Consider the following 25362-nt stretch of genomic DNA (forward strand, 5'->3'; position numbering starts at 1 on the left):
ATATATATTACCCCCTTCTTCTAGGGCCGCAGCAGAGGAACAAAGAAGCAGTGTTTCTGGGGACAGCTAATCCATCCCTGGTGGCCTTCGTGCACTGACATTTGCCCGCAGATCCCTTGTCCCTGGGGATGCAGGCTGTGTGTGGAGCTTGTGTTTCCGCCCCAGAACACTTGTGGCTCTCAGTGGAGGGGCGGGGTCGGCAAACTCCAGCCCAGGGCCCTAATTCAGTGACTACTAATTTTTGTTAAAGAGTTGAAAAAATATCACAGCGGGGCGTGTTGGCTTCCCTCTAGTCTGGCACCTGGGAAGCTGAGGCAGGAGGACCAGCAGTCCGAGGCCAGCCCAGGCCACAGAGTACTCTTGCTGTCTGTGGAAGGTTCGCCTTGCAGTCCTGGCCTCAGGGTGACTCCCGCGCAGAGCCAGCCTGGGAACTCGGGCTGTCTCTTGTATCACAGGGCAGGATGGGCTGGGGTGCAGGTGAATTCTGTGGGCTCAGGGCGGACCTTTCTCCTCTTGTGCACATGCCTGTCACGCTGCTCTATGGGAAGACTGCCTCTTCTTCCAGCAGAAGACAAGCATTCCTTTCTTCCTCCTGTCTTCCCCCTTCCCCCTTCCCCCTTCCCGCTTTCTCTCTCTCTCTCTCTCTCTCTCTCTCTCTCTCTCTCTCTCTCTCTCTCTCTCTCTCTCTCTCTGTATTTGGTACAGGGTCTCACTATGCAGCTCAGACTCATAGCCATCCTCCTGTTTTCAGCCTCCTCAGTGCTGGGATTACAAGTGTACGCCATGCGCCTGGACTCTGTGGCCAGTTCAACATGCCTGGGAGCAGAGCCAGCACGGCATGTGGTGCCAGGGATTGAACCTCGGTCCCTGCACTTGCCTAAGCAGGTGCTTAGTCTGCTGAGCTATCGCATGCTCTTTCTCCTTTCTTTCTTCCTTCCTTCCTTCCTTCCTTCCTTCCTTCTTTCTTTCTTTCTTTCTTTCTTTCTTTCTTTCTCCCTCCTTCCTTCTTTCCTTCCTTCCTTCCCTCTCCCCCTCCTTCTCCTCCCTCCTGTTGGTCTCTGTCATCAGTGGGTCGTCTGTGTCCCCAGCCAGTCTGTGTCTTGAGCGAGGAGGAGGAGGAGCCCCATGTGTAGAGCAGTAGTTCCGCTGGCCTCGGGCTGTGGGTCCTACAGTGTCCTCTCAATCCTGTCTTTCTGCTGAGAACCATGTGCCTTCATCCTTGCTGCCGCGGGCTGCCATGTTAGGAAAATTAGTGTCATGTCTGGAGGTACAGGAGGGGCTTTGCCTCCAAGTCCTGTGGGCTGCAGCTCTGTGCCCAGGACCACGGGTCCTGGGGACCAGTGGAGCCAGTGGTGTGGCGGTCATCATAGAGTCAGTCACTGCAGGTGCAGGGGCGCAAGCAGAGCTGAGAATGTCCCCGCTCCGGGCACTGCAGCGCAGGGGAGACTCGTGCATGGCAGTGCGGCACACACACGTACCTGCCTCGCCAGTGTGGTGCCCAGGTCTGCTCAGCCAAGTGGTGCTCTGTGGCCATTCATCCCTCGTCCCTCCCTTGACGACATCCTATGGCCGTGGCCAGGGTCAGGCCTCTCCTATTTGTGCATTCCTTCTGTGGTGAAGAGCAGGGCTCAGGACACGTCTGTGTCCCGGAAGGGGTCTTCTTATACCACGTGAGGCCCCTCAATAGGTCTCAGACCCAAAGACGCAGGAGCCTCTGCCTTCTGCGAGGCGCCAGCCCTCCACAGCCCCAACGATACAGGAGAGGAAACATGCTTTAAAGACACTGCCCCCTTGGGCTGGGATCTGGCAGAACCAAGAATTTCTCTTTTGCCAACCTTTCCTAAGTTTCTTACACGATTGCCTTCTAGGTATCTTCTCAAAAGGTCATTACAGTGGTCCGTGCATGCCCATGATTATAGCAGTGCTGTTCATAGTAGTGGAATCTTGGAAGTGGCTTAAGTGACTGTTAACAGGTGCACAGAAACAGAAAATGTATTGACATGCAATGGAGTACTACTCTGCCATAAAGAAGGATAAGCTTGAGTCATTTGGAGGAATATGGATGCACCTTGAGACCATGATGTTAAGTGAAATAAACCAGACACACAAGCTTACGTATACTCCCAATAGCAACAAAGAACAGAGTAAAAGGTAGATAACGGGCTCTGGGGAGACAGCTTTCTCAGAGGGGAAGGAGATGGCGAGACAGAGAGAGAGGGCGGGAGGAGTAGAACAAGCTGCGCTAATGCGTGCACCAACTCCCTGTGAGGAATGTGATCTCTGTGTTCCACAAACACATGGTGAAAATAAAAAGTTTAAGAAAGAACAGAGGTGCGGTCTGGCCCTTGTCTTGCACATGGCCTCATCTCGGTGAGCACGGCACGCCTGTCCTGCGCTCCCAGCCTGGCTTGTCTCCCTGGGTGTGCCTGTGGGCGAGTGTGGAGCAGACCCGGGGTGGCCGGGCCCCCGGGCCAAGGCGCAGCTTGGGCACCCTTCTTTGCCAGGATCAGTCTCTTCCTTCCCTGCCTGCTTCCTGCTCCTTCCTGACGCCCTTTTCTTTGTCAGTCAGCAAACCCGTGTGGCTCCTTTCTGACAAGTTTGCTTTCTCTCCTCAGTCATGCGGAGGAATCCCTTCGGTGTGGACATCTGCTGTCGAAAGGGGTCTCGGAGTCCCCTGCAGGAGCTCTACAACCCGATCCAGGTAAGCCTCAGGGGCTTCCTGTCCTTTTGTGTCATGGGGGTATGGCAGGGCACTGAGAAACTGCAAAGTTGGCCTCTGGGGGACTTGACGCTCCCCAGCTCCAGCGGCCGAGCCTGGGTGCCGCATCCCAGTCTCCTCACCAGCGAACCGCTTGAGCATCCCTAGTGGGAAAGTCGGAAGCCCAAACTGCTCCTAAACCCAAACCTCTCTGATCACTGGCATTTCCACCCCACGTGGGAAACCCTGAACTAGTGGTCAGTGACAGCCCCAAGCAGACATACTCAGTTACGGCCAGTTCCGTGGGACGCGCCTGAGTCCTGACCCCCAGTACCTCACAGTGTCTGTGTGCATGCTCCAAGGTGTGAAAAATCCAAAATGCAAAACACTTTTGGCCCCAGCATTTGGGTAAGGAATATTCAACCAGCAACATTTCTGAAATTCTGGTGATGAGTCTTTCTTGGAATAAAGAAAGATCTGCGAGGAAGGAACAAAGTGAGAAGGGCTGGCTGCTGTGGCAACTGCGCGTGGGTTGTGGGTCCTGGTGTGGAGCATCAGTGGGGACATGAGTCAGTACCCGGTGTGGAGGGCCATTAACTGCAGGCTCGCGCCTGGGAGAGCGCTGCAGCTTGGCGGAGGCCCTGGGCCTTCCTCGGTGTGCAGTTCTGTCTCCTCACCCCGGACCTGGCCGGGGGGAGGTCAGTGCCTGGGCTCCAACGTGCTGAGCTTGGAGTGCTGGAAGCTGCGGCCCTCTTCTGCCCCAGCCTCTCGCCTGCCCCTTCAGGAACGGTGGGCTCAAAGTCTGGTTTTCTGATGGGTCACCTCCCGCCCTGTGGATGAGGCCAGATTGACCTGGGGATTGTAAACTTAGTATTGCCAGAGGCTGCACCTCTGCAGAGATTCTGAGCTCAGAGGCACCTCGGGAGCCCGTGTGCTCTGGCTGAGTTGCGCAGTCTCCCAGCCTGTCTATACTCATCTTTGCAGCCGTCTATACCCCTGCTGCGGACACTGACCGTCCTGAGGACTTCCCATAAGTCGTGTGAAACTCCTCAGCTGTTCCTGCAAACCCCGCTGACATCTTGCATTTATGGGTGATGTTGGGTGTCTCAGGCAGAGCTAGTTCTGCTGTGACCCCTGGTCTAGCTGCAAAGTGCTGCTCCCTGCCGTCTCCCCAGCACCGTGCAGGGCCCATCCCGTTGTGACACTTCAAACCCTGTGATTGAAAGAGCAGAGGTCCTGTCATGCCATGACCAGTTGCAGGACCTGGAATACCAAGTCTTTGCTGGGGTCAGTTTTCCCAGCCAGTGACCTCGCGGGGGTGCTGGGAACATCAAATCAGAGTGCTGAGTCAGGGGTTCTGTGAGATGTCGCTGTTAGGGTCACAAAGGTGGCTTCTACACTGGAAACCTCAACCTCAGAGTCAGACCTGCGTTCAGAGCCTGGTGCCACCGTTTCCTCCCATGTGACCTCGGGCCAGCTCCCTGCCCCCTCTGGCCGACAGGATTCTGTGGCCATCGTGCGTGCTGTGGTCCAGGGCTCAGCCACTGTCGTTGTCACACAGCTCAGTGCAGGCTGCAGGCACGGAAGGGAGCCGAGGTCAGCTGTCCTTGCCAGTATTTTCTGGTACCCAGCCTGGTGTCTGCCAAGGTCAGCCCCACCTGCTGTCCTTGAGAGTCAGTTTGGAGAGTGGCTATCCAGAGGAGGTGACCCATGAGTCTCTGGGTGAAGGGCTCACATAGTGCTGGCCTAGAGATTGGGAGGGGAAGGACAGCAATGGGGGTCACCTGGGAGGGCGTAGGTGGGCATTGTCATCATCACTGTCCCTCTCCAAGGACACCTGGGCACACTACTCAGCCCCTTCTGCTGGCACTGAGGAAGTAACCCGCAGGACAACCACCATTTCCTGGGTTGTCTCAGGAAGGCTCTTGGAGGGCTGGCTTCCCTTACAACTGCAGTTCTAGTCCAGTCCCACTCTCTGGCCCTGCGTGGCCTTCTCCGGAGGAGCTATCTTCAGGACCTGGGAGCTGTGTGGCTGGGAGCCACGTGGCCAGGAGCCGAGTGGACAGGAGCGAGCTAGTTTTGCATCCCTGAGAACTAATGGACAGTTTGGTGCCCTGAATTTTCCTGTCAGGCCTTCCAAGCTGCTGGGCCCAGGAAGGCCCTGTCACAGGCAGGTGACAGACACGCTGTCTGATCAATGGGTACCAGACCATTCCCAGCAACGGCGTTCTCCTTTTTCTCTGTGTCTGGTTATTTGGGTTTGATATGGGCTGGTGCAAAGAGGAGCCACTTATGAGATGAGGCACCAGTGTCAGCCGGCAAGTGCCATCGAAGTCACTTCCCATGCAGCATGCTCCTGCGTCTCTGCCTGGCCCACCTGGCTCTCTCTTCAGCCCTTGCTCCAGTGGCTCCACCCTGTTCAGAAAATTCCAGCGCGGCCCTTGGTTGGCACACAGGTTCACCCGCGACTGCTCCTGAAGTCCTCTCCAAGAACCACCCCTCCCCCTCAGAAGAAACAAAGCAAACCTGGATTTTTCACCAGACCGAGGCTTAAACCTCCCTTGGGAAGATTGCTATCATCTGATTTTAGTGTCTAGAATCCTATTTTCGTGTCCTGCAAACCTCTAACCATTAAGACAATTGGTTAAAAAACAAACAGCTTTGTAGTTGGTATTCTTAGCAGCACTGCACTGGGATGTCTTATAATTTTCCTGGTTCTCAGCTGTCTCCCTGGCCCCAAAATAAGATGTAATTGTGGATCAGATCAGCTGGCGCAAAGTCACCGCAAGTTCAGGAGCTGCCAGCTGTGTGTTTGTGGGCCAGGCGCAGCTGCGGGCATGGGCTGGGTTCAGATGCATAGGGCAGAGCTCTGCCGCTGGGCATGCATGGGGCATAGCGGGCCCTAAGCGCTGTGCCCACCCCGTCCTCCCTCGGGCGTCGTGCAGCCAGGCCCCTGTGGCTCTGCCCTGCCCGCCTGGTTCTTTCTTTAGCACTTGCTCTTTGATTATACACACTGACCGTGGGTTTCTAAGCAACACATCTGGGGTTGCCTGGGCGCAGCAGGTCCAGCCCCTGCAAGCTGTCTGGGGGGTTGGGGCGGGAATCGTCAGAGTGCAGGAAAAGGCCCCAGGCCACACTGAGATCTCCTCTGTTTGCTGAGGGGAGCTGGAGGAGGGAGCGCTCAGGGAATGGGAGGAAGGCCAGAGGCGAGGGAGAGAGGAAGGGGCAAGTGTCCGCTCGCTCGCTGGCATCTGCTGCTCGCCTCTGACCTTCCCAGGTGTTTTTCCAACGCACCTCAAGTCTTTTATCTGTGGCGCCGTCCAGCTGGCTGGGCCTTCTGTGTCCCACAGAGCTGCGGCCGCAGGCCTCGGTGAATCTTCATGCTGCGAGCTCACCGGGACCCCCGCTGCCTAGAGGACGGAGGCTCGGCAATGCCCCAGCGGGTGGCAGAGCCAGGCTGGCCGGGCTGCAGGAGGGTGCCCGCCTAGTGCTGCCGCTCTGCAGGGCAGCGAAGATTTCCTGGACAAACTCCTGCCTAGTGAGTCAGGCCGAGGCCTGGGCTTCCAGGGCAGGCGGGGAGCCCGCGGCCAGGCAAGGGCTGACACAGTCACATGTTCATCTGTTGCTTGCTGAACCTGATCTTTGGCCCAGGCCAGGGGAGGCCTCTGTCTCTTGGCTGGAGAGACAACGCCAAGAACTCCACTGGGGCTGCCACACCCTGGGGACACTTGGGCAGCCGAAGGTGTGACTCAGTGGAAAGTATTAGGTCACTGAAGGCTTGCGATAGACCACGGGTGGAGAGCTTTTCATCAGTGCCCTCCACACTTGGCTGCTTCGGTAGACTTTAGCTGAAGAAACAGGGAAAGGCACTGGAAGAGAGGCGCCTGGGCAGCGCGGCGGAATGCTGGGTGGAAGCTTTGTGCAGGTGGGGGCACGTCCCCTGTGAGTAGGAACCTGCCAGAGCGGAGGAGGAGGAAGAGGCCCTGGGTCTGGAGCTCTCACGACGCATCGGGAAGTACACAGCAGAACAGTACTACTGCAGGAGGAGCAGCAGGAACAGGGTCAACAGCCGAGAGAGCCATGGCCCAGTCAGAAAACTGAGGGCTTTGTGGCTGGCTGGCGTGGCCCTGGGCACTGTTTGGAGATGGGCCAGGATGGCAGGTGGGCAGTAGGTGGATGGGGTCTTCACCCTTGCAGAGGTTTGGTGCCAGGATTGGTGGCCACCAGGGGCTCAGAGGAGGCAGCGTAGGACTTGCTAGGCAGCTCAGCCTCCGACTTGGCGCCTCTTTACCATCAGCTTCTCGGAGGCTGTCTTTCCTCGCCCTCCGCCCCCGTGCTGCCTCTTGCAAGATGGGAGCATGCGGTTTGGTCAGTGGCTCTCAGCCCTGTGCATGTGCTAGGTGCCCCCAGGGCAGTTTAAAGTGGACCCTGCTGTGTTGATGGAGGCCGGGTCCGTGTGGATGTCTCCCCTAGCGCACCGCTGGTGTCCAGGGCAGCTCGCTAGAAGAGCTGGCGTTGCATTGTCACAGCCCAGTGCCCATTACTTGAGAAGCAGCGCCAGGCGACATGCCCAAGGCCACCCGTCTCCCCGTGACGTGTGTTGCTCACTCCCACGTGGCCCCACTGGGACTTGGGATTGCTTCCTCTCGTCTGCTCAGAAGGTCTTGCAGCAGCATCATGCACAGAGCTTCAGCACCGAGTCCCGGAAAGGGACCCTCGGGCCACCCCGATCCTGGGAGAAGCAGAAGCCAGACGTGTTCAGCCGGGCATCAGACTGGTTTCTGAAGGTTCCATGGTGGGCACCCAGCCACGCTGGAAGAGGAATGGGTCCCACCTCTCCCAGGCAGCCTCCAGGGCTGGGGCGGGGCCAAGAGCTGCCGCTGCTCAGCCCCAGCCCTGGGCGATTAATCCCTTCATTACCAACCACCTGGTAAATGACGAGTCCATCTAATTATCTTGCGTTGACCCAACAGCTGTCTACCAGCCAAAGCGGGCCTAATTGATTTAGCTGCAGCCCGGCTCCCTCTGCAGAGATATTGCTTACTGTCAGCCTGGCAGAACGGCAGCTGACCTGCAGCGTGCGCGTTACACTAACCTGATCTTACGCACCCGCTCGCAAGAGCTTCATTATTAATATGGATTCCAGTGGCCCTGCAGGGCTCCTTGGAAAAGCCAGGGGCGGGCTCTGCCTCTTCTTGCTGTGCCGAGCAGCTCCATTATTCCCAAACGAGAATGCTGCCCAGCCGGATTTCCAGCGGAGCCAGGGCAGATAGGTGCGCTAGAGGTAGATGGGCCTCGGGCCCGAGGAGAACGAGGATGGGAGGACGGGGTGGGGGCGTGGGCTTCCACCTGTACTCTGCGGTGTAGTGCCAGCGGGCCCCGCCTCGGTGTGGAAGGTAGCCCAAGACACCAAGGCTGTGCGGGCATTGATCCACAGTTGGTCCTGTTGTCTGGGCACTTAGCAATCGGGGACTTGTGCCCAGGGGACCTGGCCCCTGGGTGGCCCCTGTACTGCAGGCTCAGGCAGTTTGCAGATGCATATTTGGAATTCAGCTGAAGAATTGTGAGACTGGCGCGTCCCATCGCTCTCCCCGTGTCCCTCCTGCTCCCTGCATCTCGGCCTCCTGCATCTCTGTGATGCGTGTTAACTGAGGTGATTTATGTTGTGTGCCTCAGAGACTGTGTTGATTGGTAAACTTGGTGCACTGATTGAGAAGGCCCCGTGTCCATGTGTGTGCGCACACACGCATGGCCTCGGCACACCTGAGACATGCCAGGGCCACAGCTGTGACGTGAGCTGCTCCGGGTGTCCCCTCTGCTGCCTGAGCCAACAGCAGGCTTAGCTCAAGGCTTGGCCTGCTTCAGAACCAGGTTCTGAGATACGGCAGTGCTCGGCACTGGGAAGCCGGGCCGCCCTCCGGGGCTCCTGTATCCCAGTGTGTGTGGAGTGACATTTCCGCAGAGGAGGACGCAAGGTGGCAGCGAGACCTCAGCAGTTGGCAAGGGCCACATAGCTGCACAGGTAGCCGTTTCCCTGAAAGCCGCTTCCTGAGTTCCCCTCAAGGATAGGAGGCCTCTCTCTGTAATTTGATTTCTCCATGGGTGACACAGTGCAGGCTGCTTCTCTGCCAGTTGGAGTTTAACCTCGCCAGCTGGGTGGATCCCAGGCGGATTGTCAAGTTCTTTGTGGGAGAGGCAGTGTGGGTGGGTGGCAGAGCCTCAGAGCCTGGGGTGCAGGGTGAACACCCTACCTCCCCACTAGTCCCTGAGGGACTCAAGTCAGTGGCTGGACGGGACCTATCCCAGCACTGGAGACCCTGTTATTAAAATAGGAACACAGTGCCCATGGCTGCGTGATGAGGATTCAATCAAAGTACTCAGAGTTGCAGGCACAGGGCAGGCTGCCTCGTCCCATGCTGATTTTCTTATTTGCCCAGAAGCAGCCTCCTCCAGGAAGCCCTCTGATTTCCCCGTCAAGCTCAGCATAAAGGTCCTTCTAAATGATGTAGCCCCTTAGCAGTGTAAGTCACAAATGGAATCTGCAAATGTCTGGTAGCCCTGGAGCCTGCGAGTACAAAGAGGATGGGTGGAAGCATCTTAATGATCTGTTCTTTAGCCCCGTGCCTCCCAAATGGGATCACTGCTCCTGTGGTCAGTGAAGTGACTAAGACGCTTTACCTTCTTGGCTTCCTCAGGAGGACTTGAAGTCTGTGGCCTGTGTGGCACTCGAGGACCAGGTCTCAGCTGGGACCACTGAGAGAGGGCGTGTGGGTCTGTAAAATGCTCCCTGCCACCAGTGCCACCCAGGTGTCTGGTTTCCGTGCCTGGGGGCTGGGGCTGTGACTGGTCTTGGGCGCCCATAGGTGACTGGGTGGTCACAGGCAGTGAGGACGTGCGGGCGGTGGTGGGGCTGCTCCAGGTCAGCATTAGAGAGATCAGAGTACCGAGTGGCCCAGAAGCCTCTGACCACCAAGGGGGCCCGAGTCTCCTTCCTGGCACCCCCCAGAGCATAAGTGGGGTGGCCACTGGGTGCCAGCCCCTCTGTGTCCATATTCCCTGCTTCAGAAGGACACCAGCCAGGGACGAAGCGCCTGACCACTCCAGCATGACCCAGGGACCACAGAGGCCTGCAGGAAGGTGTTTCCAAGGAAGGCGATCCCGTCCTGCTGGTGTGCCCCTGGGACACTAGATGTTCATGGGATTGTGGGGTGGGCCCTTTGGGTGGCATGATAAGAAACAGGAAGGGGTATAAGGTTGGCTCTGTGTGTCCCCCACAGCCTGTAATCCCAGCATGCTGTAGGATGAAGTAGGAGGATTGCTGTGAGTTTGAGGCCAGGCCGGGATATGTAGTGAGGTTCTGTCTCAAAAAAAGAAGAAAAAAGAAAAGAAAAGCTGCCTGCATCTTCTGTCCACTCCCTGAGAAACTCCTGGGCTTCCTGGGATGCATCAGAGAGGCATCCTTGAGCCAAGAGGGGTCCCCAGAGGGGACTGGTGTGGTGGGCGAGGGCCCTGTGGGTCCGGAACTCCCCCTCGTTAGGAGCCGCTGCAGGTGCTCCTTTCTGTGTGCCCCGAGCCAGCCCCGAGCCAGCCTATACGTGCGGTTTCTTCCCATTCATTCTCCTCATCCGGAAGCTGACTTTCAGCCAGCCATGGGCTCTTGCCCGAGCTCGATGGGGACATTGTTTGGCCACTGTCTTTCACCCTCGCCAGGAGCCGGGGTTCCAGAGGAACCAAGAGGTTCTGGGCCTCTCTCGCGGGGGACAGAGAATATGCAGATGGAAAGCGAGACCAGGGCAGGCGGCAGGGGCCCGCGGGGCTGCCGCTGTGGAGAGGTCGGGCCTGGGTCCTGGGATCTGTGGGTTTCTCTTCCCACAGCCTCATGCAGACAGCCCAGGAGCAGAGAAAGAGGGCTGTGTGAGTGCACCTCAGAGACCCACGTGTCCCCGAGGGCGAACAGGCTCGGTGGTCTGCCCCTGTCATCCCAGCACTCTGGAGGCTGAGGCAGGAGGATCGAAGGTTTGTGCCCAGCCTGGGTCCCTGAGTGACTTAAGTTGATGCCAGATGAGTGAGTGAACGAATGCATTTCAAGCTGGACTCTGGGTTCCGTCCTGGTACTAGAGGGAGGGAGAAAAAGACTGCCGGGCTCGTGGTTCCTGCCGACGAGCATTCTGACTGCTTTGCAAGCACTGTGGGACAGGCCACCAGCAGGCAGTGACGTGTGGTCTTTGCAGAGGGCACAGGTGAGCTGGAGGAAGCCCGTCTCTGCTGGGGTGTGAGCCCGGCTCACGGCGCTCGTTCCCGGGTCTTCAGCGTGCCTGGCGAGAGGCACCTGCAGGCTGGAGTGACTCAGTAAGTAGGAGGCTGAGGCCGCTTTGCTTAGGAAGTGTCACTCGAGGCATTTTGTAGCCTCCCAGGCTGAGTGGCAGATGATGCCCTTGTGTTCTTGGGGTCTCACCCCCCAGGGCGCACCCTGCCTGGAATCTCTGCGGCCCCCTCCTCTCGCCTCCCTTTGTGTGGCAGGATCTGGCGAGGCCAGCAGGGAGTGGACTTAGGAACCGGCAGACAGAGGCGCTCGGCACAGGGGTGGCTCGAAAGAGAAGGAGCTCTGGGAGCCTGAGCCTCTCCTGTGCGTCTGAGCCTTCCCTTCCGGGGAGGCTGAGTGGGGTCCGCGATCCCCGCCTTCCAGGGTCCCGGGAGCGCGGCACAGCGAGATGCATTTGCCGAGGGTCTTCTTAAGAAGCACCTGCAGAGCGGACCCCTGTGCCCCCCATTTATTTTCTATTAGCTGGGTGAAGCCCGTTCCTTTCCTGCCTGGGTGTCAAAATGGCTCACTTGGTAGAGTGCTTTTCATTGTTTGTCAGGGAACAGCCTGCACTGTGATTGTCGTTCCGCTAAAAACACAAAAATGACTGGCGTGGCGGCCTGGGAGTCCCGGGGTGAAGGGCTGAATAGCAGAGGGAGTGGGCACCGTTGACATGTGGAATTGTGGGCGTGTCTTTCCAGACCCTGCGAGCCTCCAGGTCAGGTGGGGGGCTGGCGGGCCTCGCCGGAAGCAGCCCTGGCCCATGCTGCTGTTGTCACCTGATGCCGGGGCCTGAGGAGCCCTGCTGCTCTTTATCAGTGTGCCAGTCCAATCTGACTTGTTAAGTATTGTTGTCTAAGTCCCATGTGAGCCCCGAGGACCACTGTCAGCTCAGGGATCCCGCAGACCACCGTCTCCCACATCTGTGCTGCCCTCCAGGCTGCCCGGGCCTGCCCTGTGATCAGGGGCCGTGGAACCCCTGAGGCCCGCCCCTGAGGCTGTGGCCTCCCAAGCCAGGGCAGACCACCACACCCCCACCAGCCACATCCGCCGCCCTGTGGTCCCTAGAGACTATGGACGCTTTACCCAGTGGGCAGAGGGACCTTCAGAGATGCAGACGGCCATGGTAGACTCAGTGCGCATGTGCGGAAGTATGAAATGCGGGTGCCAGCCATGCTGCTCACAGATGCACCATGAGGCCGGGAGGGCACACGGCACATGCCCAGAGCTGCCAGGTGCACCTTTCAGGCAGCGAGGCCGCACTTATGTCCAAGCTGGTCAGCGGTCTGCAGAGGGCATGTTGCAGAAAACACCACACTGCTTCAGTGTCCCGGGCCGGGATGTGGAGCCTGGGCCTGTCGGGAGGGCAGGGCTGTCGGGTGCCCAGGATTAAGGGCCGTGCCTGCAGTGGTCCATCTTGTCATGTCGCTTGCCTCTGGGAATTGTTGGAGTGATCCTGGGCAAGCCTCCACGTTGAGGTTTGTGAAGGAGTTAGTGTGTAATCGGCAGAAGAGAAGGAGCGGATGGACTAAACAGTAGACGTGAAATTATTTCTGCAACCAGGAGATGGGGCAGGACCAGGCTCCTTGGTCCGGTCCCTGCAGGCCCGCTGGTCACAGGGCTCCAGTCACATGGGCCACGTGATGCAGGCCAAGTGGGTCTGTCACACAGACCATGTGATGGACAGTGGCACCCTTCTCAGGCCTTCTCAGGGTCCCAGCAGTTTACTCTCTAGAGAGCTTCAAATGTGGCAGCTGGGAGGCAGCTGTGAAAGGTGAGGCATGTGCTTGGCACACCTAGCGAGGGAAAGAGAGGAAGACAGGGAAGCGGGGAGGATGCTTAGGGAGCCAGGAACCCCACAGGGTGCGGGTGACAGGCGCACGGCCCTGGGTAGGAGGCACAGCACCCAGGACCCGACACAGCCTCCCTGCATGGCAGCTCATACTGTGGTGACAACATAGGTATAGGAGGTGGGGGGTCTTTGCCTCCAACTTCCAGGGCGAGGGGCGCTTTGATACCGTGCGTCTCGCCTCTTGCTGTCCTGCGGCGGCTGTGTTCTGCTGGATGCGCTCCGGGGCCCCTTATAAGACAACAGTGCTGGGCTGAGGCCAACCTCAGGATCTTGGGTGGCCTGAGAGGGTTCCTCAGAGGGCTTTGTCCCTGGATGCAGTTCCATAGCAGGGAAGGGTGCAACTAAGAATTTAGGGGGCCATGCTCAGTCCAGACTGCAAGTAGTCGAGCTTTGTTATTATTTCCTTTGGGGGGCTGGGTCTCCTTGTAGTTCAGGCTGGCCTTGAGCTCCCAGCCGTCACCCTGCCTCAGCCTCCCAAGTGCTGCATTGTAGGTGTGTGCCACCACACCTGGCTTCTGAGACTCCAAGTCCTCAGGCCTGACCTCGCCCCTCGGCAGCCTGCAGTCTGCACCAGGAGGCCAGCCTTTCCTGGGAGCAGGAGAGTTGATCTGCAGGGCAGGATGTACGCACACACACCCAGGGGTCCTGCCGCCTGCCGATGGGACGAGGACTCAGCTCGCTGGTGCTCCTTTTCTTTATTTTTTGAAAAAAGAAGCAAAATACCTGAACCCCCTTCCAAGGGATCCCACCAAAGATGAAACCAGACGTGCACGACCTCATTTCTTTTTCATTGTCTTTCTCATCTCCAAACCTGCCTGAGTGGGAGCGCACACTCATTATGGTGCACGCTGCTGACGTAGTGGACTGTGCAACATATCGTGCACCTTGCCATGAAGGAGGAATCTGGGAAACTAATCAGCTGAGTGATTATTCTTGGAAAAGATGGATCTGGCAGAACTGGGAGATACCAGGGGGGGACTCATCCTTTCCCTGGGCTCATGGCCTTTCCCTGCCGGCCCCTCCCTTCCCCTCCCCTCCTCTCTCTTCCCCACCTCTCCCCTCCCCTTCTCACCCCTACCCTCCCCTCCTCTCCTTGTCCTCTGTCTTTCTGACTGAGGTCTCACCATATAGCCCAGGCTGGCCTCAAACTTGCTGTGGTCCTCCTGCCTCAGCCTCTCAAGCGCTGGGCTGACAGGGGTGCACCATCATGCCCAAGGGGCTGGTGTCTTTCCAAAGAAACAAATTAAGAGCCTGTAGGCCTTGTGAGTCCCCCAAGCCACCGGGGGCGACGCTGAAGTAAGGACACCGTGGCGTCTTGTTTGTTTGCAGAGGACACAGGCTCTTTATTAGCTCTGGGCTCCTTTTCATGTGTGGCCTTAAAGTATTAAAAATGCATTTTTGAAGAAATATTCTGCATTTCTGGTTTCCCACTAATGATGATGGGCTTTCTCTCAATAGTTTGAGCTATTTTGGGGGAGGTCTTACACTGATTTAATAGGAAAAGCTTTCTTAAAACCCTGTAAAACCTTCCATACAATTCATTCTGACCAAAATCCCTTTTACAGTTATGTCACAAACAACTTCTTTTGAAAAGAGCAGGACTTTTGTCTATTCATGTTAATTTAAAATCAGCATTCACCAAGCTGCGACGGGGAGGGTCCAGCGGGCCTTGGCGGTTGGGCAGGGCCAGTGCAGCGCATGTGAGGGGCGCGAGCATCTAAGAACTGGCAGCCCCCAAGGTCGCCAGAGCCTGCGCACTGCTGCAGGGTGAGTTTTCCTGGGATGCCCCCAAGAAGGGCCTGGGTTTCCATGCAGTTTGAGATTTTTTTTTTTTGTGTGTGTGTGCTGGAAATCAAACTCAGGACCTTACACATGCCATGTGGGTGCTGTGCTGCTGAGCTGTATCCCTGGCTCCGTGCAATTTTTTTTTTTTTTTTTTAAACACTGCCTTTTAGAGCAGGTTTAGAATTGCAGCAGAATCCCACACAAGGTCCCGAGACTTCTGTAGATGCTGCCCTTCCACACAAAGGGCCCGCCCTTATTGGTTGTGCAGGTGGACTCTGAGGGCCACGTCCTTGTCACCCAGGTCCCAGTTGGCTTAGGGCTACCTGCAGGCTGTGCATCCTCTGTGTTTGGGTGAATCATGGCACATCTGCCACCATGGCATCGTGCAGAGTCTCCTGTCCTACTGGACACATCTGTCCTCTCGTGGCGCTGGGTCTTTTCACTGCCTCCACACAGTGCAGGCTTTTTGAGCTGCCTGCTTGCCCTCCCTAATGTGCACTTAAGCCTCCCCATGTCTGTTCATGGCTTGGTGGCTTCCTTCTTTTCAGGGCTGAGTAGTATTTCACTGTCTATGTGTACTGTCGTTTATTTATTGCTCCCCATCTGAGGGACACCTTGCTTGCTTCCAAGCCTTGGCAGTTAGTGGTAAAGTTGCTATAAGAATTCAGACGCAGGTTTTAGTATGAACACGGATTTCCATCTCTGAGGGATGTTCCAGATGACCATAGGGAAGGAATGTGTTGATTTTATAGAATAAATGGGGTCTGATTGCTAATCTCAATTGAGCCAGAGCCACCAGGGGACAGATTGTTATGCCTAAAGGCAGCACTTTTTCTCCCTGGAGTCCCCTGTACCGGTCCCCAGGCTAACGTGCAAAGTCCTGCACTAAGAGTGATTCAGAGTGGGCCCAGTGCACACAGGCACTGAGCTTTCCTGGTGCCTGATCCAACATTTAAGAACTTAGGAGACTTCTGGGCGACCCACAGGATTCTAGTGAACCTGGCCCACACCTGCCACCTGTGCCAAAGCTTTGTTGGGTATTGGCCAGTTGCCCACACTAGTGGTGAGAGCCTTGGTGAGTCCTCCCTGCCCTCACTGTACCGGCAACCTTACTGACCTGCTCCCCTCTGCTCTCCCACCACTGCTAAGTTTGGTGATTATTAGGAGCTTTGAAAAGGCCAAAACACCAGAGCAAAAGGCAATCTCAATCCTTCAGCCCACCCAGAACAAATCCAGGAGAGAAGGACATACAAAAACTTGGAAATCACACACCTGAAATCTCTGAAATGACAGCAACTGAAGCAAAGAGACGAGTCCATCAGGCTATGGAAGAAACAAGATCAGAAATAATCTTTCAAGTCAAAAAGGAAATGACAACAATCGTCAAAAAGTGCTCAGCACAGCTAAAGAAGACATAGATAAAAATAATAGAGGAGAATAGAAAAATGATGGAAATGCTGAATGAAAAATACAGGAAAGAATTAGAATGTATGAAACAAATGTCCAGAAAATTAAGAATTCCATTGAAAGCTGGCAAAGCCGCTTGAACAAAACTGAAGACAGACTTTCAGACCTCAAAGACAGTGGTGAAGCTAATGAATGTCAAAGGAAAGATCTCTTAAAATTAACAAGGAACCAGGAAATAATAATTTGGTAGCTAAGACCAGGCATGGTGGTGCATGCTTGTAATCCCAGTGCTGGGGAGGCTGTAAACAGGAGGATCATTACGAGTCTGAGCTGCATAGTGGGACCCTATACCAAATACATTAAAAAAAAAATTCAGCAGGTACTGGATGACACAAAGAAAAATAATATAAAAATAATAAGTGTCAATGAAGCAGCAGGAGATAACAGAAATGACATTAATTTAAAAAAAAAAAAAAAACACCACTATTTACAGAAGTACTCGCAGGAAGATTTCCAAACATGAGAAAAGAATCTGACATACAGCTAAGCGAGGCATATAGAACTCCAAATAGCCATAATTAAAATAACTACAACTAGACATATAATCATCAAGATATCAGAAACTCAGCAAAAGAATAGAATATTCAAAGCTGTTAGAAGAAACAAATCACCTACAATGGAAAGCCCACCAGAATCATGGCAGATTTCTCAACACAAACCATCAAATCAAGAAGGGCTTGGAGTGAAGTATTTTGGGTCCTGAAAGAGACTAACTTCCAACCTAGATTGATGTACCCTGCAAAAATATCTATCAAATTCAGTGGTGACATAAGATCTGTCTGTGACAAAGACCAGCTAAAGAAATTCATGACCACCAAACAAACCTTACAAAGAGCACTGATGGATATTCTAGAAAGAGACAGAAATAACCACAGCTGCAAGGACAACAGGAAGGAACCACCAAATAGAGCAAGGAACTAAAAAGAGGGGGAAAGTATGAAACCAGGAAAATAACATGACAAAGATAAGCCAATACGTATCAGTTATAATCATCAGTGTAAATGGCCTCAGTTCACCAATCAAAAGCAACAGACTAGCAGAGTGGATTAAGAAAAAAAAATCGGGTAGCTATTCTGGTTGCTGACAATATCAACTTCAAACTAAAAATCATTCGAAGAGATAAAGAAGGTCACTGCATACTTGTAAAGGGAAACTGCAAGAGGAAGAGATAACAATTATAAATATATATGCACCCTATGTAGGAGCACCCACCTACCTAAGACAAATTTTAACAGACATAAAAAATTCAAATGAGCAATAATACAATTGTAATGGGGGAGTTTAACATACTATTGTTACAAAGCGATAGGTCAACTAGGCAAAAAAAAAAAAAAATCAGCAAAGAAATAGCAGAACTAAACTAAACTTGAGAAGAAATGGACTTAGTAGACCTTTACAGAGTGTTCCACCAAACAACAACAGAATACACATTCTTCTCAGCTGCATATGGGATGTTCTCCAAAATAGATCATATGCTAGCACACAGAGCATGCTTAAGTAAATGCAAAGGAATTGAAATTATCCCATGCATACTATCAGATCACAGTGCAATGAAACTGGAAATTACCGACCAAAGAAACCACAAAAACACCATTAACACGTGGAAATTAAATAACCTCCTAAACAACCAGTGGGTCACAGATGAAGTTGAAGAAGAAATTTAAAAATATTTTGAATCAAACAAAAATTCACACACAACTTACCAGAACCTGTGGGATACAATGAAAGCTGTCTTAAGAAAATTTATAGCAATAAATTTGCACATTGCAAAAATAGAACAGGCCCAAGTCAATGATCTTATGCTGCACCTCAAGCTCCTAGGAAAAGAAGAAGAAGCCAAGTCCAAAGCCCAAGGAAGGCAGGAAATTATAAAGATTAGGACAAAAATTAATGCAACAGAGATGAAGAAAACAATACAAAGAATAGATGAATTAAACAGTTGGTTCTTTGAAAGAATAAATAAAATTGATAAACCACTCGCCAACCTTATCGAAAAAAAGGAAAGAAAACACTCAAATTCATGCACTAAGGAATGAAAAGGATGAAATCACTACAGAGCCTAGAGAAATTCAGAAAATCATCAGTCCCAACTTCCAAGATCTTTATTCTTATAGGATGGAAAACAGAGGAAATGGACAGTTTTCTATATACATATGAAAAGCCAAAGCTGAGTCAAGAAGATATGCAAACTCTTAATAACTGAATAATGGGAAATGAAATGGAAAATGTAATAAAAAGAACCTACCAGAAAAGCTCAGGTCCTGATGGATTCACAGTTGAATTCTAGAAGAAATTTAGAGAGGATTTAATGCCAACGTTTCTCACACTGTTCAGTGAAATTGAAAGGGAAGCAGTTCTCCCAAACTCATTCCTGGAAGCAAGTATTACTGTGATTCCAAAACCAGAGAAAGATCCAACTAAAAAAGAGAAGTACAGGCCAGTTTCTCTAATTAATACAGATACAAAAATCCTCAATAAAATACTAGCAAACAATGCAGCAAATACATCATGACCAAGTGGGATTCATGACAGGAATGCAGGGATGGTTCATCATACACAAATCCATAAATATATACAGCACACCAGCAGAGCCAAAGACAAAACTCACATGATTATCTCAATAGGTGCAGAAAAAGCTTTTGAGGGCTGGCCAGATCGCTCAGCAGACTAAAGTGCCTGTTTAGGCAGATACAGGGATTGGGGTTCAATCCTTGGCGTGCCTTGCCGGCCCCGCCCCTGGGGCGCGCTGAGATGGCAAATGAGACTGGGTGTGGTGGCACATGCCTGTAATCCCAGCACTTGGGAGGCTGAAAGCAGGAGGATCACTATGAGTCCTATCTCTGTGGTGAGACCCTGTACTAAAAACAATACATACATAAATAAATAAATAAATATAAAATGTGGAGAAAAGAAAAGCTTTTTGACAAAGTCCAACACTCATTCATGATAAAAAAAAAAAACCTATAGAAAATCAGAATAGATGGTCTATGTCTCAACCTGATAAAGCCATCTATGAGAAACCAACAGCCAACATCATACTAAATGGTCAAAAACTGAAAACTTTCTCTTTAAAATCAGGAACAAGACAAGGTTGTCCACTGTCTCCACTCTTATTCAATATAGTTCTGGAAATATTACCCAGAGCAATTAGACAAGAGTGAAAGAGAGAAAAAAAAAATAAGGATTGGAAAAGAAGTGAAATTATTTGCAGATGACATGATACTCTACATCGAGGACCCCAAAAACTCCACCAAGGGTCTTGTAGATTTAATAACCAAATTCAGTAACATAGCAGGATACAAGGTTAACACCCAAAAAATGAGCAGCATTTTTGTACGCAATAAACACACTGAGAGAGAAATTAGGGAAACCACAATTTTCACAATAACATAAAAAGAAATTAAATACTTAGGAGTTAGTCTCACAAAGGAAGTGAAAGACTTATACAGTGAAAATTATGGTACTCTGAGAAAAGAGATCAAAAAGGACTTTAAAAAATGGAAAGATTTTCCTTGCTCCTGGATAGGAAGAACCAACATTGTGAAAATGGCCATATTCCCAGAACTGTTATACAGATTCAATGCAATCTTGATTAAAATACCACTAGTATACCTCACAGGGATAGAGAAAACATTCCTCAAATTCATCTGGAACCAGAAGAAACCCAGAATATCAAAAGCAATCCTGGGAAACAAAGGAGAGGCAGGAGGCAACACAATCCCTGATCTGAAATTATACTATAAAGCTGCTGTGATAAAATTAGCATGGTATTGGCAGAAAGATAGACCTGAGGATCAGTGGAACAGATTAGAAGATGCAGACACAACTACACACTCAGCTACCTTTTCTTTGATAAAGGGGCCAAATGTTGGAAGAAAGACAGCCACTTTAATAAATGGTGCTGGAAAAACTGACTTTCCACATGCTGAAGGCTAAATTTATGCCCAAGTATATCACCATGCACTAAACTACAGTCAAAATTGATCAAGGACTTAAACATTAAAACAGAAACACTAAATCTTCTGGAGGGAAATGTAGGTAGAAATCCTAAAGATATAGGGGTGGGTAGAGAGTTCAAGAACAAAAGCCAAACTGCCCTGGAAATACTTCAAAGAATCAACAACTGGGATCCCATAATTTTGAAAAGTTTTTGCACTTCAAAAACAATCTCCCCACAGAGTAAAGGAAATCCATAAACTGGGGAAAAATTATAGCAGACTGTCCCTCTGACAAGGGCTTTCTCTCTCGAACACATAAAGAATTTTAAAAAATCAGGCCCCCAATGCAAAGACCCAATCCAAATTGGGCGGGCATCTGAGATGAATATACACTTTTTGGATGAAGAAATACAAATGACTTGTAAATACTTGAAAAAATGTTCAACGTCATTGGTTATGAGAGAAATACAAATTAAAACAACACTGAGTTTCCATCTCACCCCCAAAAGAATGGCTAACATCAAGAAGTCAGCCAATAACAACAAATGCTGGAGGGTCTGTGGGGAAAAAGGCACTGTCCTCCACTGTTGGTGGGAGTGCAGACTGTGCAGCAACTGTGGAAATCAGACTGGAGATTCCTTAAAAACCAAGGATGGAGGCCCCATTCAACCCAGTTATTCCCTTGCTGGGTATTTTTCCAGAAGAACTGAAAACCTCAGAATATAGCAGTATATGCGCACCCATGTTTATAGCAGCACAGTTTGTCATAGCTAAATCTTGGAAACAACCCACAGCCCATCAACTGAAGAATGGATAAAGAAGATGTGGTATTTTTACACAATGGAGTATTATTCAGCTATAAAACAGGATAAATTTGAGGCTTGTATCGGCAAACGAATGCAACTAGCTACTATTCTCTTAAGTGAAATAAATCAGACCCACATGTGCAAACATCATTTATTGTCTTCTTAGTGTGAGAACCTGAAAGAGAAAATAAAATCTGAAGGATACAATAGATTCCAGGAAAAGGGAATGAACTTATTCAAAAGGAAGGAATTACTGAATTGAGGAGAAGGACAGGAGAGGGAGCGGGGGGAAGAGATATATCCATATATGTAAGCCGGATGGTTAGGACAAATGTACTGTGGATTCCTGCTGGTCTGTGGAAAGGAGCAGTTAATGCTTAATTTGTTTTGTCTCCCTTTTTCAACTGTTTGTACCTTTTCTCCTTAATTTCTTATATATTTCTTTTTTTCAATTTTGCATGTCTACATCTGGTAGTCTGAACAGCTAGTTGGAAGACAACACTATGCATTACAACAAATACTGTGAAGTTCATATTTCGTTAAGTGAAATTCTGTATCACTTGTAAGTTTTGTGTTTTAATACTATTTTGTGCTTTTTTTTTTTTTTTTAAAGAGTGATTCAGTCCCTTGGGAACTCGCCCATAGCCCGGCTGCGGATGTCACCCCAAGTCCCGGGGCCTTGTATCCTTCGGGGCAGGACTGTGGAGGCTGCTGTCCTGTGGCTGGGGCAGCAGCAGTGACCAAGTCAGTGCCTGGTGCGGGCAGGGCACAGCTGGGGTGGTGCTGGTCGCTGGTCGTAGCCGTGCGGCAGCGGTGGCCGTCGTAATGGTTGCCGCTGCTGATACTTCTCGGGGCCTTGCTTCCTGCTCAGCGCCCTTCCAGTGCTTTGCACGGTCCCTTTGGTCATCACAGCCCTGGAAGCTGGGAGTAGAAGCTCGGCGTGGTGGACGGTGCTTAGAAAAACGACGGTTGGCCGTGGGGCCTCCCTTCGGGGGCCCTGTGTCCAGCCCACTGCACCAGCCAGACGCCCTGCCACCAGGCCCCGGCCACGAGTACCCCCGGCTTGCCTCTGCAGGGCTGCTGTGCACGCTGAAGACAGAGAAGGGCAAAGCCTGCTGTTGTCGGCCACCAGGCACGCCCGCCTGTGGGGGCTGGCGGGGCTCACGTGTCTTTCCTGTTTCCTTCTTGGAACTCTGGGATTTTGACTGCGTGCCACAGATGCTGGAGGAGTGCGCTGCTGCCTTCCTGGTGATGAGGTGTCGCGCTCCTGGGGCAGAAGAGGCCCCACCTGCAGGCAGCGGTGTCTCCACAGCCGCCCCACCCTCTGGTGTCCCAGGGGCTCCCTGTTGCACTCTCTGCACCCTCGCACCTCCCGCCCCCGGCCCTTTGCACATGCAGTGCCCCTCTGACTCCTCCCTTCGGGCCAGGGTTTCCCTGTTCCCCAGAGCTCGCCTGCCTGCTTTACAGCCCTACCCCTGGGACCTGTTCTGTACCTCCTTGGTTGTGCCTCCAGCACCATCTTCCTGGTGGGCGGCTAGGGCCTTGCAGTGGCCTCTGCCTGCTGTGTGCCCGCCCACTGCTGTCCCCGCCAGCTGGGGTGGGGGCTGGCACGCCACGCCCGTCTGAGCTGCACTCGCCCTGCCTGCCTGACCCTCACCTTCCGAGCTCTAGAGTAGCAGCTCTCACGGGACCTCATGCTCCGGCCCTGGCTTTGCAGCCGCCCCTCCAAGGCTGTTGCCGCGTAACAAAGAGCACGAGCCTCGCCAGGCACAGCGATGCCTCCTGGGTTCTGCCCTCCATCCTGTGAGCTCCAGTGTGCTCTTGGAGCCCTCAGCACAGGTCACCGTGTGCTCCGGCGAGTCCTCGCTGGCGGCTGAACTGGCGCCCCGGGGCAGTTGTGGAGCGCAGCCCGCTGCCCTCTGCTTTGTGCCACGAGTGGAAGCAGCGCCGGGCCTCACCGGGCTTCCAGCCGTGGGCAGGGCCAGCCACGCCCAGCTGTGTGCCGTGTGACTCCCCCTGGCGTTCTGTGACAGCAGAGTGGAAGGGGCAGGCAGGCATCAGGTGGCTGAGCCGCAGGCCTCAGTGTGCAGGGCTGCAGCAGGCACGTGATTCCTCCTGCTGCAGAGCCCACACACAGGCTCCTCTGAGTTCACAGGAGGGCAAGCCCACCTGCCCGCACTTCTCCCTGGTTAGGCCAGGCCCACCCTGAAGCCTCCCTTTCATAAACAGCGGACCAGCGACCCCAGCAGGATCCTGTAGGGTTCGAGTCCCTGGCTCACTGTCCCCGAGCTGTATGAGCTTGGGGAAGCCGCTCGCCCTCTCTGTCCCTCTCACCCACCCATCAGGTTGGGGCCGCAGTGCTGCTGCCTGCTGGGCACTGACTGCTCCCACTGTGCGGGTCACTGAACGTGGACTTGCGGCCCAGGCCTGGTCTCTCCTGAAACACCCAAAGCCACGTGCAAGGTCCTCCTCTCCAGAGAGCTGTTTCCACACCGTGCCCCAGGGCCCCCCGAGTTATGGATCCATGTGTCACCGGCCTCCAGGTGCAGGGCAGGCCTGGCTCTGAATCACCCTGTGGAAGCCGGGTGGTCCTGCTGGGCTGTGGTCCTTGCAGCGCGGCCCCTGGTTCAGCCCAGTGGTGCGCTTCGGTCTGCAGGAGCTGGCTGGAGACTGCACCGAGCCCCAGGCTGCGTCGTTTCCCAGTTCCTCACAGCCTGCCCCCACCCAGTGCTGCCACGGTAGTTGGCAGGGCTCCACACTGAATGGCATTTCGGTGCCGCTTCCTTGAAGTCACTGTGAGTTTCAGAGAATCCAGCCGAACAGAGGCTACTGAGTGCGCGGTGCAGGCTGCACACTGGGCAAGCCCACCTGGCCCGCAGTCGCTTGCAGGCGGATTCCGGCTTGCTCTGCACTCCGGGGAGCTGGCTGGCTGCAGGCAGCTGTGGGCCTGGGGTCCAGAGGAGGGACCGTGACATGAACCCTTCCGTGCAGAGCTCGGGCAGGGAGGACCCAAGCACCCATCATCGCATCATCCACCAGACCGGAAGCAGCGCGGAGGCCACTTGGGTTCGGCACCAGGGCTTGCCCTTGGGACCCGAGGTGGACGGACAGACGGACAGATGGATGGACAGATAGACAGGGGCGCTGGGCTCGTGACATGGGAGCAGGAGCTTGTCCCGAGCATGCTGCTCTCTCTCGTTCTCTCGGGAGGGGCCCAGGCGGGTTCTCTGCTTCCTCTGCGGCACCCCTGCCCTCCCCCACTCACGGGAGCTGCCACGGGGTGGTGGGACGCCCTGATCTGGGGACCTGGGAAGCTTTTTACACACACACACACACACACCCCATACTGGGGATTGAACCTGAACCTGGGGTTTTTCACTGAGCTGTAGCCTTCATTTTATATTTTATTTTGAGACAGGGTCTTGCTAAGTTGCCCAGGCTGGACTTGAATCCTCCTACCTAAGCCTCCCAGAGGGCTGGAATTACAGGAGTTCCGCACCATAGCCAACTGGGGCTCCTTTCTGTGTCATGGACACCATTTTCATACCAGGTATTGAACTCATGACCTTGCACTTGTCAGGCAGGCGCTTATGCCACTGAGCTATCTCCCTGGCTCTTCTCTGCCTTCTGTAAGCGAGTAAACAAAGGCTCACATTATGAACACAGAAGCACGGACGATGGTTCATAAGTAACGCAGGACGAAGAGGAGAGAGAGAAAGCGGCGTGCTTTCCCTATTCAAACATTGTACATAAAACTTCCCTTCCATCTGTGCTGGTCTCCACGAGGTCTTGTGTCAAGACCCTGAGCAGCCCAGCCCCCTGCGTGGCCAGGAGCTTCCCCTGCTTTGGGAGCAGGCTTGGCCACTGCTGGTTCCTGTGAGCAGGGCCCTGTGGGGACTGCAGGACACTTGGGAGCCGCAGCTGTGGGAGCCTTGCTGCCATCCAGCTGTTTCTGCTGTGCAGCTCTGGGGTCACATGTTTGTGACCTGCTGGGTGGCGACTGTGACTGGCCCTGTGTGTGCCTTGGGGCCACAGCCTACCAGGGCCAGAACAGCTCCCTGAGCCCTGGAGACCCAGCACCAGGCAGCATCTACACACATGCCTCTGACCTGTGTCTCTGCACTTGCTTGGTTTGGGAGGGGGCGGGACCGGGAGGGAGGGACCCGCAGGGGAGTGGGAATGGACGGGTGGATGGGTGAGTGGGGGGCGGATGGCAGAGTGAAGCCTGGAAGGCTTTCCCCTGGGAGCTGACCTGGACATGAAGCCATGGTCTGCCAGCTCCACTGTCTCCTGAGATGTCACTGTCACAGCGCCTCATTTATTAGTGATCAAGCCTCAGGGAGCCCAGTGACCCCCTGGCCTTAGCCCCAGCTCTTTACATAGGTCATTATTCAAAGGTCCTCGGCACCAGCAGTGCCCTGGGTATTGGGGGGTGACACCATCCTGGGCTCATAGCATGCATGAAGGACTGCAGTGGCCATCTCTTATAGTGGCACCTGGCAGATAGCATCTGG

The 25362-nt window shown here is 53.5% G+C and overlaps 1 protein-coding gene across 2 annotated transcripts in view; it reads left to right on the forward strand.

The window, feature by feature from the left end:
• Chst11 (carbohydrate sulfotransferase 11) overlaps window positions 1-25362 on the forward strand; it is a 151977-nt gene that overhangs the window by 77968 nt on the left and 48647 nt on the right. For both annotated transcript variants that reach the window (XM_004623855.2, XM_004623854.3), the window contains exon 2: window positions 2616-2701. In XM_004623855.2, coding sequence (XP_004623912.1) covers window positions 2616-2701 — 86 coding nt within the window. The remainder of the gene's footprint in view (window positions 1-2615; window positions 2702-25362) is intronic.

The sequence above is a fragment of the Octodon degus genome, unplaced genomic scaffold (genome assembly GCF_000260255.1).
Source record: "Octodon degus isolate 3935 unplaced genomic scaffold, OctDeg1.0 scaffold00004, whole genome shotgun sequence".
Taxonomy (NCBI): Eukaryota; Metazoa; Chordata; class Mammalia; order Rodentia; family Octodontidae; genus Octodon; species Octodon degus.